The sequence below is a fragment of the Babylonia areolata genome, chromosome 22 (assembly GCF_041734735.1).
Source record: "Babylonia areolata isolate BAREFJ2019XMU chromosome 22, ASM4173473v1, whole genome shotgun sequence".
NCBI classification, from domain to species: Eukaryota; Metazoa; Mollusca; class Gastropoda; order Neogastropoda; family Buccinidae; genus Babylonia; species Babylonia areolata.
Window position 1 is genome coordinate 11,627,089 of NC_134897.1, and position 17,216 is coordinate 11,644,304.

Consider the following 17,216-nt stretch of genomic DNA (forward strand, 5'->3'; position numbering starts at 1 on the left):
AATCGTGTCTTATTAGAGCTATTCTGATTTTTCCATCCAACACTGCAAATGTTTTATTATTCTTTAATTGTTATGGGGACAACATCAAATTTACAAAGTTTACAAATCCTAGTCAGTTTTTATAGAGGGATTTTTTTTGTTTTTTTTTGTTTTGTTTTTTTGTTTTGTACACGGGTGTTCAGTGCTGGCACTTTAGTTGGCCCTGCGAAAGTTCGTGAACCCAGGAAGTAGGGCATGGATATAAATAAACGCGGCTGACAAACAGGCCGCGCCAGCAGCACTCGCTGTACGCTGTTCGGCGGTAAATCTGCTTTGTTTCTTTCGCGCATCATCTCCTCGGATGGATCGGAAATAACGGACTAAAGAAGTGTTTTTCTAAAAAGAACACAAAATAAGCTTTCCATTGACTCCAAACACAATATGTTTTCTTTCATCGCGGTTGTTGCGGCAAAGGCTGAAACATAAATGAAGAAAGAGAAGAGAAGGATAACAGAAACAGGATCGCAAAAATCGTTAAGTTTAAATCCCTCTTCTAAGAAAACAGGCGTTTGAGCACAATAACATTCGTAAATACTACACAGACATATAGCATGCCTGCATGCAGATTAGCTTACCTTTGAGTTGTGGAGATTTTCTTGGCAGTCACAAACAATCGTTGTAAATGAACACACTGTAGCATGGTGAGAGTGTAGCAGCAGGGGATGAGAGCGGCGGTGAGTGTCTGTCGGCTTATGGCACTGCCGGCCTTCATTCCACTGAGAAAGACGATGATTTTAAGGTAAAAAAAAAAAAAAAAAAAAATGAAACGGATGATGTTGTAAAATAATGAAATTGTGTAAATCAAATCAAACTTGCACTCCAATAATACTACCAGGAATACAATAATTCAAACTTCCTGTAATCGCTGCTGAAATGTGTGGAGTTGCTGTGAAAAGGGTGGGAAAAAGTGGGGCGGGGGGCCGCGGGGCCGAGGTGAAACAAAGAAGGCAGCGTCCAGTTAGGCGCGCCGGGGCCAGGAAAATTACCGCAGCGAATGGTGCCGGTCAGTACAGAGTGCGTGGGAAAGTCTGGCATTAAAAAAAATTTGACCCAAGAGACGCTAGACGCTGCTCGGTGGCAACTAGAAGAGCCGGATTTTGTGCTCGGCTGAGGCAGCCGTGTGTAACCTTCAAAGACCAAAACTCCAACCACAACAGCTTTCTCAGTATAACAGAGAGAAGGGAGTGATGAATCTGATAAGCTGCAGCACATTCTCTGTGTGAAATTCTGGATGACTGCAAGTGTACACAGCCCCAGGGAAGAGATATCAAAACATTCATCAAAGACTTTTTGTTCACATAGATTTTGGTCAGAGGTGATCATTCTGTTGCTCCTATTTGGGACTACTGAAAACTAATTTTAATATGTTCACTGACACTTTGAACGTGGACAGGAGGCACTATGTTCATCAAGACATCTCTGGAACAGTCTAGAACATTCTAGAACCAATACAAAAAAAAAAGAGTGAAAATGTGCATCAGACTTTCAGTCTGAATCAAAGATCATCTGCTACAAAGAAGAACTGCTTCCCTTCACCATGTCTTGGCATAGAAAACTCAGAAGTTATGCCTGCCTCTGTGTGTGAGCAGTGATGCGATTTAGTTATAATGTGCAGCATTAGAGAGACCCTGTGAAGGTAGTCTGGGACCCCCTAGGATTATGGAAAAAGTCTCTCAGGGGCCTCCAACATGTGTTAACGTATCAGAAGCCTGGAGTTCATTTAGCACATTTCTGACCGCAACCAACAAATTGTTGGTCCCCACAAAATTCCGCCAATATGTACCACCCACAACTGATATATTGCTGGTCCTGACATCTACTTTTGGCATGGTTGTTACTGCAGACAAAAGACAAAGACGCATTTTGCAAGCGTCAGTGGAAAACTACCCTCTGAATTTTCTATGAATGCAGTGTTAGTACATTTGTTCAAGATTATGGCAAAACAAAGATTTTATACAACACAACCTGCAGCATTGACTGCTACAGTCAAAAATTGCTTTGTCTAGGGGGCAGTAACCCCACAAATTTTGCTGGGTCAGAAATGTGCTACATACATTTCCATATGGAGCAGTATAGATGGCATCACACACACACACACCTTACCTCTTTTCTCAGCAGTGTCGTTCCTTATCGCCCTCAGCTTCTGCAGTCTGGACACAGTGTCTTTCATTTTGCGAGCCTCACGGATCTCTCGACGCACTTTGCTCAGAGTTTTGTCGGCTATTTCTTTCATCTTCTTCATCTGGAAGACGGAAAAGAAAAAAAATTTCAAAAAAAGGAAAAAAAGCGACCATCTTAGCAGGTATGAACCAAGCATATACTGGTCGAGAGTTAGCAGACTTACTCACAGCACTAAAGTGCCCCTACCAACCGTGTTAAAAAATCTATTTAAACTTATGTGGTTATGTGCCTTTGCTCATTTTTGACTCACTTATGTAAACAAAGTGAGTGTATGTTTTAACCCGGTGTTCGGTTGTCTCTGTGTGTGTGTGTGTGTGTGTGTGTCCGTGGTAAACTTTAACATTGACATTTTCTCTGCAAATACTTTGTCAGTTGACACCAAATTAGGCATAAAAATAGGACAAATTCAGTTCTTTCCAGTCATCTTGTTTAAAACAATATTGTACCTCTGGGATGGGCACAAAAAAATAAAACAAGAAAGGCAAGGCCTTCAAGACTCACTTGTGATACACTTTAAAAAAAAAAATCCAAGCTTTTTATGTATTGAGTATAATGCATTTACTGTTATATTTATATTTTTTGTATTCTCTAAACTTGGCACTTTGATCTGATATTCGACCCAACAAAAGATCTGTCATTATTATCATTTTTTGTTCAAACAGGAACTCCTTTGCTAAGCATGGAAGTTTTATTTATTGCAAACGTTTTTGGTGGAGACATTAAAACAAGGGAAATTACTCTGCTGGGGAACTTAGTTTGCTTCAAACTGATCTTTCTCATCTTAAACATTAACATTTTGAAATTATACTCAATACATAAAAAGCTTGGGATTTTTTTTTAAAAAGTGCATCACAAGTGAGTCTTGAAGGCCTTGCCTCTCTTGATTCAAAATGTAATGTTTAAGATGAGAAAGATCAGTTTAAAGCAAATTAACTCCACTAGCATTACAGAGTAATTTCCCTTTTTTACTATCTGCATCAAAACGTTTGCAAAATAAATAAAATTCCATGCTTAGGAAAAGAAGTTCCTGTTTGAACAAAAAAATGATAATAATGACTGCTCTAGCTGTTGGGTCAGAATATCAGATCAAAGTGCCAAGTTTAGAGAATACAAAAAATATAAATATAACAGTAAATTGCAGTTTGCATATAATTAGGCTTCATTCTTTATTTTTTTGTGCCCATCCCAGAGGTGCAATATTGTTTTAAACAAGATGACTGGAAAGAACTGAATTTTTCCTATTCTTATGCCAAATTTGGTGTCAACTGACAAAGTAGTTTGCAGAGAAAATGTCAATGTTAAAGTTTACCACGGACACACAGACACACACACACACACAGACAACCGAACACCGGGTTAAAACATAGACTCACTTGTTTACACAAGTGAGTCAAAAATGAAGCCTAATTATATGCAAACTGCATTGACCCAACAAACAAGAGCAGTCATTATCATCATTTGCTGTTCAAACAGGAACTTCTTTTGCTCAGCAAGGAAGTTTTATTTATTTTGCAAACGTTTTTGGTGCAGATAGTAAAAAAGGGAAATTGCTCTGTAATTAATGCTAGGGGACTTTAATTTGCTCTAAACTGATCTTTCTCATCTTAAACATTACACTCTGAAATTATACTCAATACATTAAAAGCTTGGATTTTTTTTTTTTTTTTTAAGTGTATCACAAGCGAGTCTTGAAGGCCTTGCATCTCTTGTTTGTCTTTGGTCTTCATCTGTACTTGTGGGGTCAACTTTCCATCTATCTGCTCAGATTTCTCGTGAAGAACTACTGATCAGGTGTGCTTACCTCCCACGGGGGGAAGAGATAAAACGAATGCTATACAGCTTCTTTCTTTTCATTTCCCATCAATATTGCATTCTATTCATAAACAGTAAAGAGTCGTAAATCTTTCATGTAGAAGGGACACAACTTCAAGTCATGCTGCTCATTCTACCAATTCAGCGAGCACACAGGTATATTAAAGGTACACTGGAACAAAACCAGACACTTCCTCAAAAAAGGAAGCTCCGAGCTGTTCTATCTCAATTCTTTCCATGTTCTTGATTTCTTATTCCCAAAAATAATGGACATTTATATAGCGCTTTTTCCAGAAATACTGCTCAAAGTGCTTTACTTTTCGCCACCCCCACCCCCACTCCCACACCCCCTCCTCCAACCCTCCATAACGCCCCCCCCCCCCCCCCACCCCCCCCACACAGAAAACATGTGCCAGAATACACTTGTGCAATTGAACACTAGGAACTACCCACCTACCTATGGCACCCTTTAGAAAACACATACGTTTCTCAGTAAAATTCATTTACTTTGATCCTGCTGAAGATCTCAAACTACAACACAGTTTTACAGGTTGTGAAAACAAGAAAAAAAACCCAACTTACACCAGTCAAAACATTATTATCAACTGTTGAAAATGTGAAGGAAGGAAAAAAACAAAGCAAATTTCATCTGCATCTTGTTAAATACTGATGTCTTGAAACCAGTATATACCCACCTAAAACCCATATGATTAAGCGACTGATAATGCCCATAAAACAATGACACTTCATCATACCTGCATTATAGTATCTCATCTCTCACCCCCACCATCCTTAAACAGGAAAGCATGAAGTAATATTTGTCTGCATTTGTGGGCTGAAATCCACCATTCACTTATTTTTGTAAAAAAATTTGAAAAAACAGGGAAGGGGGGGCATCTTAAGCAGATTCGAACCAAGCATATCCGGGTCGAGAGGAAGTAAAATCAAATATGGGGCTTTTTTGTGTGATAAATTGATTATGGTATTTGAGTTGATAATGCAGCAAAATTTAAATAACTGTTTTTTTCCCCAAATTACACGTGGACACATCAAGAAATACGCAGAAGTTACTTCACTTCCCTTACGATTTATGCTTGTGTTGGAACGTGAATATCGTTTTACTGAGACAAATTTTGAAGCTAAAGAAATGCTGTGGGGTGCAGGGGCTTAATGAGTGGCCCAGCTGGCCACAGAGTGCTGACAATCAAAGCCACACCTGCTGACGGTTCAGGTCATCCTGCTGAAGTTTTTCTCTCCACTGCTCAATGACCACCAGTTTCTGGGCGCGCTCTCAAACTGCACCTGCTGCTCCGCCTCCTTCTCATCCTGTCGCTGTCGCTTGTGACGCTCCTGTAAACCACACAGGCCCAACACTCAGCTTATATCACACACTGACATAAGTTTACTGGTGGGCAAAGTGAGAGCTGTATTATCAATGGTTTCTCCATTGCAATGGGAAATCATTAACAACCTAGTCTTCTGTGAAGGACTAAATCTCTCAAACCAGGAGGCCAAATTGCACTGGCTCTTACAGCTGCAGCCTTGGGGGCTAGTTGGCCTTTGGGAACCATCCCAACACCGACTGTCCTAAAACCCTCTTGGCCGAGAGAGTGGGGGTGTAACCTGGGCAAGACACTCTCCACCATAATCAAATTCTCGCCCAAACAGTCAGGACAGCAGTTGCCTCCTCTGCTGTTCTGATGGTCACAGTCGGACATGACCTATCATACATACAAGCCACACACACATAGAAAGTGTCACAGTTTCAGTTTCAGTTTCAGTAGCTCAAGGAGGCGTAACTGCGTTCGGACAAATCCATATACGCTACACCACATCTGCCAAGCAGATGCCTGACCAGCAGCGTAACCCAACGCGCTTAGTCAGGCCTTGAGAAAAAAAAAAAAGGTGAATAAATAATAGATAAACTTACACAAATAAATAAATAAATAATAACTATAATGTAAAAAAAAATAAATAAATAAGATAACAATGATGATAAATAAGCAAATAGATGTAAAACATGAAGACACACATTCACATATACACCCACACATGCATAACAGATATGCACCGAACATGCAGTTTCACAGATACGAAAGCACAGTCAAATACATATAAACATACATGAGCTCCAACACACACACACACACCACACACATTACCCTGCACCTCCTCTACCCCCCCTCCTCCACACACTCATTTCTAGGTCTACGTATCACAGCTTCCACGGCAACACACACACATACACACACACAGAGATGAACACTTACTTGTACAAGCACACACACATATGCCCATATCTCCACACACATATATACAAAGATATATATATATATATATACGTTCCAATATCCTGTTGTCCCACAGTGTAGGCATGCATACACTCGTATACCTCATCCTCTACCCCACCTCCCCTCGCACCCCCACCTCCCCCTCACACACACACACACGCACGTGCACAGAACTCTACTGACACTTGTGTACACTTACACTCTCGCGCATGCACAAACGCACTCAAAAATACAGACCCACACATGCACACAAACACACCCATACACACAAGCACAGAGGCTGCCACTGATTGGCCGCAAGAGGGATGGGAAAAGATCTCTGATGCCAAGAACGTGGCGTCTAGTGTGTTGCTCAGTCTATTGTATTTGGAAAAGCCCACAGAGACTGTTCCGTTTTGAAGAAATGTGCGCAATGTTGGTTTGGAAATGATGCCGATATTTGTTTGATTTGCAAAGCATCGTGCTCTACCTTTCATGTTAGACTTACGGCCACTCCCTCTCTCTGCTTTTATTTCTTTGAGGTGATCAATGGTGTGATGGCCTTGTACCTGTCCTTTTTGATATTCTTTGACTTTTCTGAGGATTTCCGATATTCCTAGATGTAGGCCACTCGTTGGTGTTGCATTACCAGCAAGTCTGTCAGCTCGCTCATCTCCCTTAACACCTGCATGTCCCGGGCAGTATGACCATGTGAGTTTTTTAATCTGAAAGTTGCGCATTGCCTTATGCCACTCTGGGCTTCCCATTCCGTTTTCAATTTTCTGTATGAGGTTCATTGAGTCTGTTAGAATCATGGCATGTTGGTTTCCAGGCGTATGGATGGACGATAGCCACTGGAGGGCATGTGTCACAGCTTCAACTTCCATCATTAGGCTGGAGGTTGTGACTTTGTAGGCAGCATTCTCTTCCCTAACTGTTTTTCCATTTTGTTTCGCAGTGAATCCCCAACCGGATTGGTCTTTGGTGACTGAGCCATCTGTGTATATGATGATGTCCTCTTCTTTACTGTTTTCTTCTATGAGTAGCTTCACTTCCGCATCAGTTTTGCCCTCTGGCCATTCCCGACAATGTCTTCCTAGAGTGGGTGAAATGGCTGTGTTGAATAGATGGTTGAGGTTTTCGGGGTTTTTCTCCCATTCTTTTGTTTCTTTCAGGTCTTGAAGTCGGCATACTAGCTGGATTTTGTCTTCTGCTTGCCCCATCCATGATCTTCCTCATCCTAGGCGGCTGCCTTTTGGTTCTTTGACTGCATCATGTAGTGGGTTTTGAGGGTTTTCTAATGCTTTGAAGTAGGTCTTGACCTGTTCTAACTTGTTTCTGGCCTGCACTGAAGGAAGGTCAAGCAGGTATCGCATGGTTTCTGTGGGCATGTCTTTTGTTGTTCCAAGGATCAGCCTCATAGCTTCATTTTGAACTCTAATTTTAGGAGGTTGCTTTGAGACGGTGTTGTTAGCCCAAGTCCGTAGTCGATCACACTGAGGACGAGTGATTGGTATAGCAGGAAGAGGTGGCGTTGTTCAATACCTTTGGTTGCCATTGCTTTTAAGACTGAAAGGCCCTTTTTGCATTTGAGAACAGTATTTTCCGTATGTTTTCTGAAGGTCAGCATCCTGTCGAAGTGTATTCCTAGGTAGCGTAGGCATTCAGTTTTCTCGATCTGAATCCCATCGAGTGACACAGAAGGTGGTGATTTGCTTGCGGTTCTGTTGTTGAGGGTGCACAGCAACGTTTGGGCTTTCGCTGGATTGATGGAAGATCCTGTGTCTTTGCACCACTGAGCAATATTGTTTAGTTGTTTCTGGACGGCTTTAGTTCTTTCCTGAGCATCTTTCGAAGTTTTGAAGACCAGGCCATCATCCGCAAGAGTAAGCACACGAGCTATTCCATTGTTGTTTAAGTCTGCAAGGCCCTTCGTGTAGACATTGTAGAGGACAGGAGAAAGCGGAGACCCTTGTGGCAGTCCCATGGATAGTTTAGAAGGTGCAGACATCCAATCTCTGAGGCGTAGAACGACGGTTCTTTCCTGAAGCGCTGCTGCTATCCATCTTGTCAGAGTCAAACTTACTCCATACCTTAGTAGCAGCTCCATGAGGTGCGCAAACTGGACTTTATTGTAGGCATCTTCAAGATCGATTGCTACTGCTAGTGTTTCTTCTTTTCTTTGAAATCCTTCATACACCTCATATGCAAAAGCAGCTGCGTTTTCCCATGTGGACTTGCCTGTTCTGTAACCACCCTGATTTGAAGGGAGAATGTGCCTGTGTTCAAGATCCCTTGCAAGTTTCCTGGCTATCATGCATTCCATGAGCTTTCTGGCAATGTTTTGCATGGTTAGGATCCGGTAGCCGCTTACCTGATGATGGTCCTTTCCTGGTTTTGGTATGGGTTTTAAGAAGCTGTGTGTCCAGTCCTCCGGCACATGTCCATTGTGGAAACTGTTTTGATATAGATTGAAAAGGTTGCTTCTGTCTTCTTCTGATAGTTCCTTGATGTCCGAGTAGCGAACTCTGTCTGGGCCAGGAGCTGATTCTTTCTTGCATTTAGCTATTGCTTCGTTTAGATCATCTATTGTCAAGTCATCATCAGGTCCAGTCTGCATAAGGGTTTGGTTTAACTCCTAACATATTTCTTTTTCTCATCTAAGTTTCTTTGATCGCTCTGTTGAATGAAACGTTTGAGCAGGGCGGATCCTTTTTCTTCGTTTTTCTTAAGCTTGGTTCCGTCAGTGTCTACCATGTCTGGGGTTGTTGTTGTGCACGTTTTCCCTTCCATGCGACGATAAAATTGCCAGAACTCTGTCAATGTTGAGTCATAACTGAGTGCCTCACAAAACTGTTTCCACTTGTCATTTTTGGCCTCTTGAGCGATGATTTCAAACTGTTTATTTTTTTCTTTCATTTTTGTTTCAATATCTTTGTCCGGAGATGGTTTTGTTCTTTCTTTTTGCCAAAGTTTGACAGCCGCATGTTTTTCTATCCAGGCTCTCTGTGTGTCGGTATTCCACCATGGGGGCTGAATAGTTTGCATCCTGTTCGGTGCCGTTCTTTTGTTTCTTCTGCGTCTTAATTTTTCGATGACGGTTGTCTCTTTGGTTTCATACTGAAATGGATCACGCGGTTTCATACAGGGTTTATCTGACAGTTTCTGTAGACTGAACACTACCGGGAGGTGGTCACTGCCTTGGTGTGGAAGCGTCTCTGCATTCATTTCTGCTCTGAATTTTGGAGATGTTAGAGCGATGTCGATCACACTGTCACTGTCCCCTTGTCTTGTTCCAAGGCGAGTTGGGGATGTGGTTGTTAATGGGCTAAGAAGAATTTCCCCTATCATTGTCACAGAAAAGGGTAAGTATGGATGAGAGAACTTGAAAGAAAAATAATGATGGGCCCCAACAGCCCAGTGGTTAAAACACTGGTCTTTCAATATAAGTGTCATGGGTTCAAATCCTGGTGGGTTACTAGAGAAGATCTGTCCAATCTCTCAGGTAAACAGATGTACAGACCTGTCAGTGCCTGATCCTTCTTCATGTGTATGCGCATGCAGATAAAATTATTCATTTCAAAGGTCCTGTAATCCATGTCGGCGTTTGGTGGGTAATGGAAACAAGAACATACCCAGCAAGCACCCCCTGAAAATGGCTGCCTACGCGGTTGGGTATAAACAATCATACATGTGTAAAAAAAAAAACATACACGGTCATACACATAAAAGACAACGTGAAAGTGGGAGTTGCATCCCTCAAATGCAGAAGAAAAAGAAATGAAAAACTTTTTTCAGATTAAGTTGTCCACAAAATTCAGAATAGTCCATTACGATTAGACGAGACAGATTTTGTGTTTATTATCTCGTTAGATCCATATGTCTGCTAACATATTCCTCTTGCAAACTTCCACACCACCTTCCCAGGTGACAGTCTTTCCTGGTGTTTGTTATTCCTGATAAATCTGTATTTTTCATACTTTTTTTTTTTTTTTTTTAATAAAAGAGACATAGATACCAGTTTTCTTTCACTCACAACAGAAATCGACAACAACAACAAAAACAAAGGCTTTAGAAGACAGAAGTTACAAAAAGAGAAGGGGAAAAAATAAAAAACCATTTCACTTCAGTGTCCAGAACATATCTATCAAATCCCTTGCTTAGCTTTCAATTAAAAAAAAAAAATTAAAAAAAAAAAAAAATCCACTCAAAGCCGTAACAAAGGGACATAATTTTCTCACTCTACTTGGACACCAACAATGCTACAAACCCAACCAAAGTCATGTGTACATCCTGCTCCTACATTATCATGCAAAAAGACTTAAAAAATTTTTTTTTTTAAATCAGAAGCTATTCCTTGATAAGTTCTGTGGAAATTACTGGCTTCTAATATGTTTACAGAAATGAATGGAGCAGAGAAACAAAAGGAAGCACTGCTATTGGGGCAATGTCAAAAACATGGGGCGAGAGAGGAGTGACTGACTTATACTGAAACGTTTGCTTTACCACAGAGCATGCCTTGAAACCGAAACAAAATGCCAATATAGAAATCCACATAGTGATGTAGAAATATAGCACCCAAACAGGTAATATTCTTTAATCTAAAACTGGGTGGGTAGAACTTTTTCAAGTACATTATTATAGTATTTGATGAAACATCAAAACATTGCATAAAACATGGACTCAAGCACAACAGCAGTCACTCATACACAACCTCATGTACAATAATATACACACAGCTGACCATACTGTTTCTTCATAATTCCCTTAATAAAACACATGTTGTATTCACATATATTTATGTACACTGTATATACACAGCTGATATCTATACAGCTAGTTATTTAGTTAATATCTTTTTTAAAGAAAAAATAGGAGACTGATTTTACTTCATTTGCCATTTAATATGATGTATGTGCACACACAAACATACACACAGTCACACATATCCATCAAACACACACATACAAATACACACGCATACAAATACACACACAGATGCACACAGTGACAGATGCACATGAAAGCATACACACACTTACCAACTAGTCAATTTCTATTCATTTTTCTGCTTTTAATCTTTCTTCTCTGATTAAACTAACTTACAAGACACTAAACAACACAGATACTTGTACATAACAGCAACTGCACAGGTCTGCAAAACTACCACACTCAACCGACTCAGAAGTAGTGAGCCAGCCTTTAAAATAATCTCAATGACAATTCCACACACATACACACATGTATGCATACGCACACACACACAACACACAGAGCTCAAGGATACGAATGTTTGCAGAGAAGGATACACAGGCATGATATTGGCAGCTAATCAACAAGAAACAGAAAGGATATGTGTGTCAAATTAGGGAGGCAAAACTGTAGTTGCAACAACCCAGTCTTGTTCTGAAGATTTACTCACTGCAAGAAATACAAAAAAAGTGCAAAACCATCAGTAAGATCCACATAGTTATGGTACATTTTACTGTAAATCTTTATCATTAAAAAAAAAAAAAAATCATTTTATTGTTTAGTGCCCAGCCAACCACACAAACCATATATATCAGGACTGAAAACTTAAGTACTGATTCCATAGAACCTGGCAGGTGGGGGGGTTTGGGGGGGGGGGGGGGGAATTTCCCCTATACTTTGAAAATTCAGATACAAATATCAATAAAACAGTGCACAATGCAACAGACCCTGTAAGCCCACAATTTCTCTATTTTGAGAGAAATCGTAGGGGGTGCCCCCACAATTTAGAGAAAACGTGGGAGGGGAACGACCATTTCTCGCAATCCCACAATTTCTCCCAAAGTGAGAGAAATTGTGGGATTGCGAGAAATCGTGGGCTTGCAGACCCATAAAAACATAAAACTGTTCAACTGTTTCATCAATGAAAATGCTGACTGCCAGACAAGAAAAAAAAAAGACAAAAAAAAAAAAAAGACTTCAGGAAAGGATAGTACTGTTCTCATGTAATCGACAGAGAACAGACATTGGTTACAACACAAAACAAGACAGCAACGCATTTCAATCTATGGGGCTTCCACAGGCAAAACAATGGCTTTTCATTTTGAAACATATATATATATATATATATATATCTAAGATTCTGCTACGTTTGCTTTCTTTAACACATTCACTTGCCAACGTTAAACACACACACACACACATGCATGCATACATTCACAAATACAAACTGAACCAGGTGATTATACAGGCTGACTGTTTATACAAGTGATACTGGTCTTTCCATTACTTCTCTTAACATTTCTTGGACTGATCATGTCCAACGATTTGAAATGGGAGAAAAATGCAGAAAAAATTGTTAAGAAAGCACAACAGCGCCTGTACTTTCTTCGGCGCCTCAAAACGTTTGGAATTTAAAAAGAAATCATGGTTGATTTCTACCGAGCAGTCATTGAAAGTGTGCTAACCTTCGCTATTACTGTTTGGTATGGAAACATTTCCAAGGAAGAAGTTGCAGCCCCTAACAGAATCGTAAAAACTGCCACCAAGATTACCCGCGGGGCTGATATACCTTCTCTAGAAGACATATATTATAAGCGGCTACTCAAAAAAGCAAAAGCAATCAGCCAGGACGAATCACATCCAGCTTTTGGGATTTTCGAGATGCTCCCCTCTGGTCGACAGTACAGAAGTATAAGGACGAAAACCAACTGCTTCACCAATAGCTTTTTGCCCAAAGCAGTCAATGCCCTGTCTCTCAAACAAATCCAGTATGATATATAAAACTGTGCAACCAACAACCATCTACCTGAAGATCTAGTCATCAGCCCCATCTACATGTAATATGCAGCTTCTGTTCAAACGTGTGTGTGTGTGTGTGTGTGTGAGAGAGAGAGAGAGAGAGAGAGATAGAGAATTTGTGTGTGTGTGTGTGTGTGTGTGTGTGTGTGTGTGTGTGTGTGTGTGCAGTGCCTGTATGTGTGAGTATGCACAAGTTTTTATATAGATATGCACTTGTATGTATCTGTGTTTGTTTATGATTTTCAATTTATGTTCATATCTTATGTACTATCCCCCCCCCAATATTCCTTGTGACCCTGGTACACTTGGTAATAAAGACATATTCTATTCTATCAGGAAATTAAAAATACAATAAAAAGAAACACTTACCCTTTTCTTTCTGCGTAGATCAATCTTTCCCTTCAGGCTTTTCACCTGTTCAATGTCCAGCTTCTGTTTTGTTTCCAAGTATGCTTCCTGTAAGAAAATTTGTCCTGTATTGCATGCATACAGCATATGCAATATCACTGGTCAGAAAATACTTCTCCATTTCATACTGACAGCTGAGTTTACAAGTCTTTTTCAGGCTGCTGACAATCTTCACGTTCATGAACCATTCTGTTGAAGCAGATGGCAATTACCAACAATATAAAAATAATCTTTATTTTCTTTTAAGGCTGTATACTGAAGTGGTTTTTATCACAATTCACATACTTATTGTACTGTTTATGCCCTAGTCAGCATGATGCTGTTCTGTGATCCATGACCAATTCTGTACTGCTTATGCCCCTGTCAACATGACGCTATTCTGTGATCCACGACCCATACTGTACCGTTTATGCCCCTGTCAACAGGATGCTATTCTGTGATCCATGACCCATACTGTACTGTTTATGGCCCTGTCAACAGGATGCTATTCTGTGATCCATGACCCATACTGTACTGTTTATGGCCCTGTCAACAGGATGCTATTCTGTGATCCATAACCCATTCTGTGCTGTTTATGGCTCTGTCAACATGATGTTAATCCATGATCCATGACCCATTCTGTACTGTTTATGGCCCTGTCAACATGACCCATTCTGTACTGTTTATGGCCCTGTCAACAGGATGCTATTCTGTGATCCATGACCCATACTGTACTGTTTATGGCCCTGTCAACATGATGCTATTCTGTGATCCATGACCCATACTGTACTGTTTATGGCCCTGTCAACAGGATGCTATTCTGTGATCCATGACCCATACTGTACTGTTTATGCCCCTGTCAATAGGATGCTATTCTGTGATCCATGACCCATTCTGTACTGTTTATGGCCCTGTCAACATAACCCATTCTGTACTGTTTATGGCCCTGTCAACAGGATGCAACTGCGTGACCCATGACCAATTTGCCCAGCAGTTCTGTTGGGATGGTATGTGCAGCAGCAAAATCAGTCAGACTCAGACGGACTTCTGATCCAATGTTCACCAGTGATCAGGGTCTGATGCCCTGTGTCAGCATACTGCTGTGTCCTGAAAGGCACTTCACTCTGCTTTTCGTCACTCCACCCAAGCGTCAATCGATACCTGACCAGCTGGGAAAGTTTAAAAGAGGAGAGAGTTGGGCCCAGCCTTTCTACACCAAGTCCTAGACAGAATGGACAGTTCACTGTCCCGATGGTATGTAAAACCTCCATCTGTTGGGCTACACTCTGTTTCTGCAGAGAGGTCCCAGTTCAGCTACAGATCTTTGCACAGGAGAAAAGCAGTCACCTTCTGTGACCAGAACCATCAGAAAGAGTTGAAAACCTGAAGTATTATTTCATGCACTCTCTCCAGGAAGTTGAAAACCTGAAGTATTATTTCATGCACTCTCTCCAGGAAGTTGAAAACCTGAAGTATTATTTCATGCACACTCTCCAGGAAGTTGAAAACCTGAAGTATTATTTCATGCACTCTCCCCAGGAAGTTGAAAACCTGAAGTATTATTTCATGCACTCTCTCCAGGAAGTTGAAAACCTGAAGTATTATTTCATGCACTCTCTCCAGGAAGTTGAAAACCTGAAGTATTATTTCATGCACTCTCTCCAGGAAGTTGAAAACCTGAAGTATTATTTCATGCACACTCTCCATGAAGTTGAAAACCTGAAGTATTATTTCATGCACACTCTCCATGAAGTTGAAAACCTGCAGTATTATTTCATGCACACTCTCTAGAAAGTTGAAAACCTGCAGTATTACTTCATGCACACTCTCTAGAAAGTTGAAAACCTGCAGTATTATTTCATGCACACTCTCTAGAAAGTTGAAAACCTGAAGTATTATTTCATGCACTCTCTCTAGAAAGTTGAAAACCTGAAGTATTATTTCATGCACTCTCTCTAGAAAGTTGAAAACCTAAAGTATTATTACATGCACTGTCTAGAAAGTTGAAAACCTGAAGTATTATTTCATGCACTCTCTCTAGAAAGTTGAAAACCTGAAGTATTATTTCATGCACTCTCTCTAGAAAGTTGAAAACCTGAAGTATTATTTCATGCACACTCTCCAGGAAGTTGAAAACCTGAAGTATTATTTCATGCACACTCTCCATGAAGTTGAAAACCTGCAGTATTACTTCATGCACACTCTCTAGAAAGTTGAAAACCTGCAGTATTACTTCATGCACACTCTCTAGAAAGTTGAAAACCTGCAGTATTATTTCATGTACACTCTCTAGAAAGTTGAAAACCTGCAGTATTATTTCATGCACACTCTCTAGAAAGTTGAAAACCTGAAGTATTATTTCATGCACTCTCTCTAGAAAGTTGAAAACCTGAAGTATTATTTCATGCACTCTCTCTAGAAAGTTGAAAACCTGAAGTATTATTTCATGCACTCTCTCTATAAAGTTGAAAACCTGAAGTATTATTTCATGCACTCTCTCTAGAAAGTTGAAAACCTGAAGTATTATTTCATGCACTCTCTCTAGAAAGTTGAAAACCTGAAGTATTATTTCATGCACTCTCTCTAGAAAGTTGAAAACCTGAAGTATTATTTCATGCACACTCTCCAGGAAGTTGAAAACCTGAAGTATTATTACATGCACTCTCTAGAAAGTTGAAAACCTGAAGTATTATCTGACACACTCTGTAGAGAGTTACAAACTTGAAGTATCATTTGACACACACTCTGTTGATAGTTGAAAACCTGAGGTATTAATTAATGCACTCTCTGTAGATAACAAACGTAAAAGACAACAGCCAGTCTACAAAGCTGTCCAATGTTACAGATGCATTCACACTTTTCTGCACCTCTTTCCATCCTCATACCCACTGGACAGCAACAATGCATGCTTTCCTTTAGTTTAAAATATAGCTAATTTACTCACTGACATGAATGCAACTCTTACAAACATGTCATCAATCCAGTATGTAAATACCTGTACACTATGTAAGCATGCACATGTTTAAGCAATTTTTTTTTTTCACAAACAGACAATAAAACTGCCACATTTAAATTACTGCTCACACATAAACATGATAACAATTTCACTGAGGAGATATAACCTGGGTAAAAACTGAAGTGGTTTGTACTATCTCATCATACAAAGTTGACACAGATGACAGATGCTTTCTCATTTCGCTTGAGTGGACTTTGACAACCTATTGGCTATTATGCCCTCAAGGTCAAGTTTTTTTTCCACTGGGAGTCCTTTTGATAGTGAGATTTGTTTGTGTTGTGGGGTCGTATGTGTTGTTTGGTGGAGGGGAGGGGCGGGGGGGTTGTTACTGTGGCTTTGTTCTTACGGGCTTGCAGTTGTTGTTAGGGGGTTGTTGAGGTATTCTTCTTCTATGGTCGTGGGCTGCAACTTCCACATTCACTCGCATGTACACGAGTGGGCTTTTACGTATATGACCGTTTTTACCCCGCCATGTAGGCAGCCATACTCCATTTTCAGATATGCATGCTGGGTTTCTTCTTGTTTCCATAACTCACTGAACGCGGACATGGATTACAGGATCTTTAACGTGCGTATTTGATCTTCTGCTTGCGTATACACATGAAGGGGGTTCAGACACTAGCAGGTCTGCACATTTGTTGACCTGGGAGATCGGAAAAATCTCCACCCTTTACCCACCAGGCACCATTACCGAGATTCGAACCCGGGTCCCTCAGATTGAAAGTCCAATGCTTTAACCA

General features: G+C 40.4%; 1 protein-coding gene across 5 annotated transcripts in view; it reads right to left on the bottom strand.

The window, feature by feature from the left end:
* The window catches only part of LOC143296912 (programmed cell death protein 7-like), a 38,032-nt gene that overhangs the window by 14,074 nt on the left and 6,742 nt on the right, over positions 1-17,216 (bottom strand). For 2 of the 5 annotated variants that reach the window (XM_076608913.1, XM_076608912.1), the window contains exons 4-6: positions 13,443-13,529; positions 5,249-5,382; positions 2,145-2,281 (exon numbers count right to left, since the gene is read on the bottom strand). In XM_076608913.1, coding sequence (XP_076465028.1) covers positions 5,260-5,382; positions 13,443-13,529 — 210 coding nt within the window. In that variant the 3' untranslated portion in view covers positions 2,145-2,281; positions 5,249-5,259. Of the gene's footprint in view, positions 1-2,142; positions 2,282-5,248; positions 5,385-10,473; positions 11,631-13,442; positions 13,530-17,216 lie in introns of those variants that run through there. The other 3 variants (XM_076608916.1, XM_076608914.1, XM_076608915.1) reach the window with 3 other exon arrangements.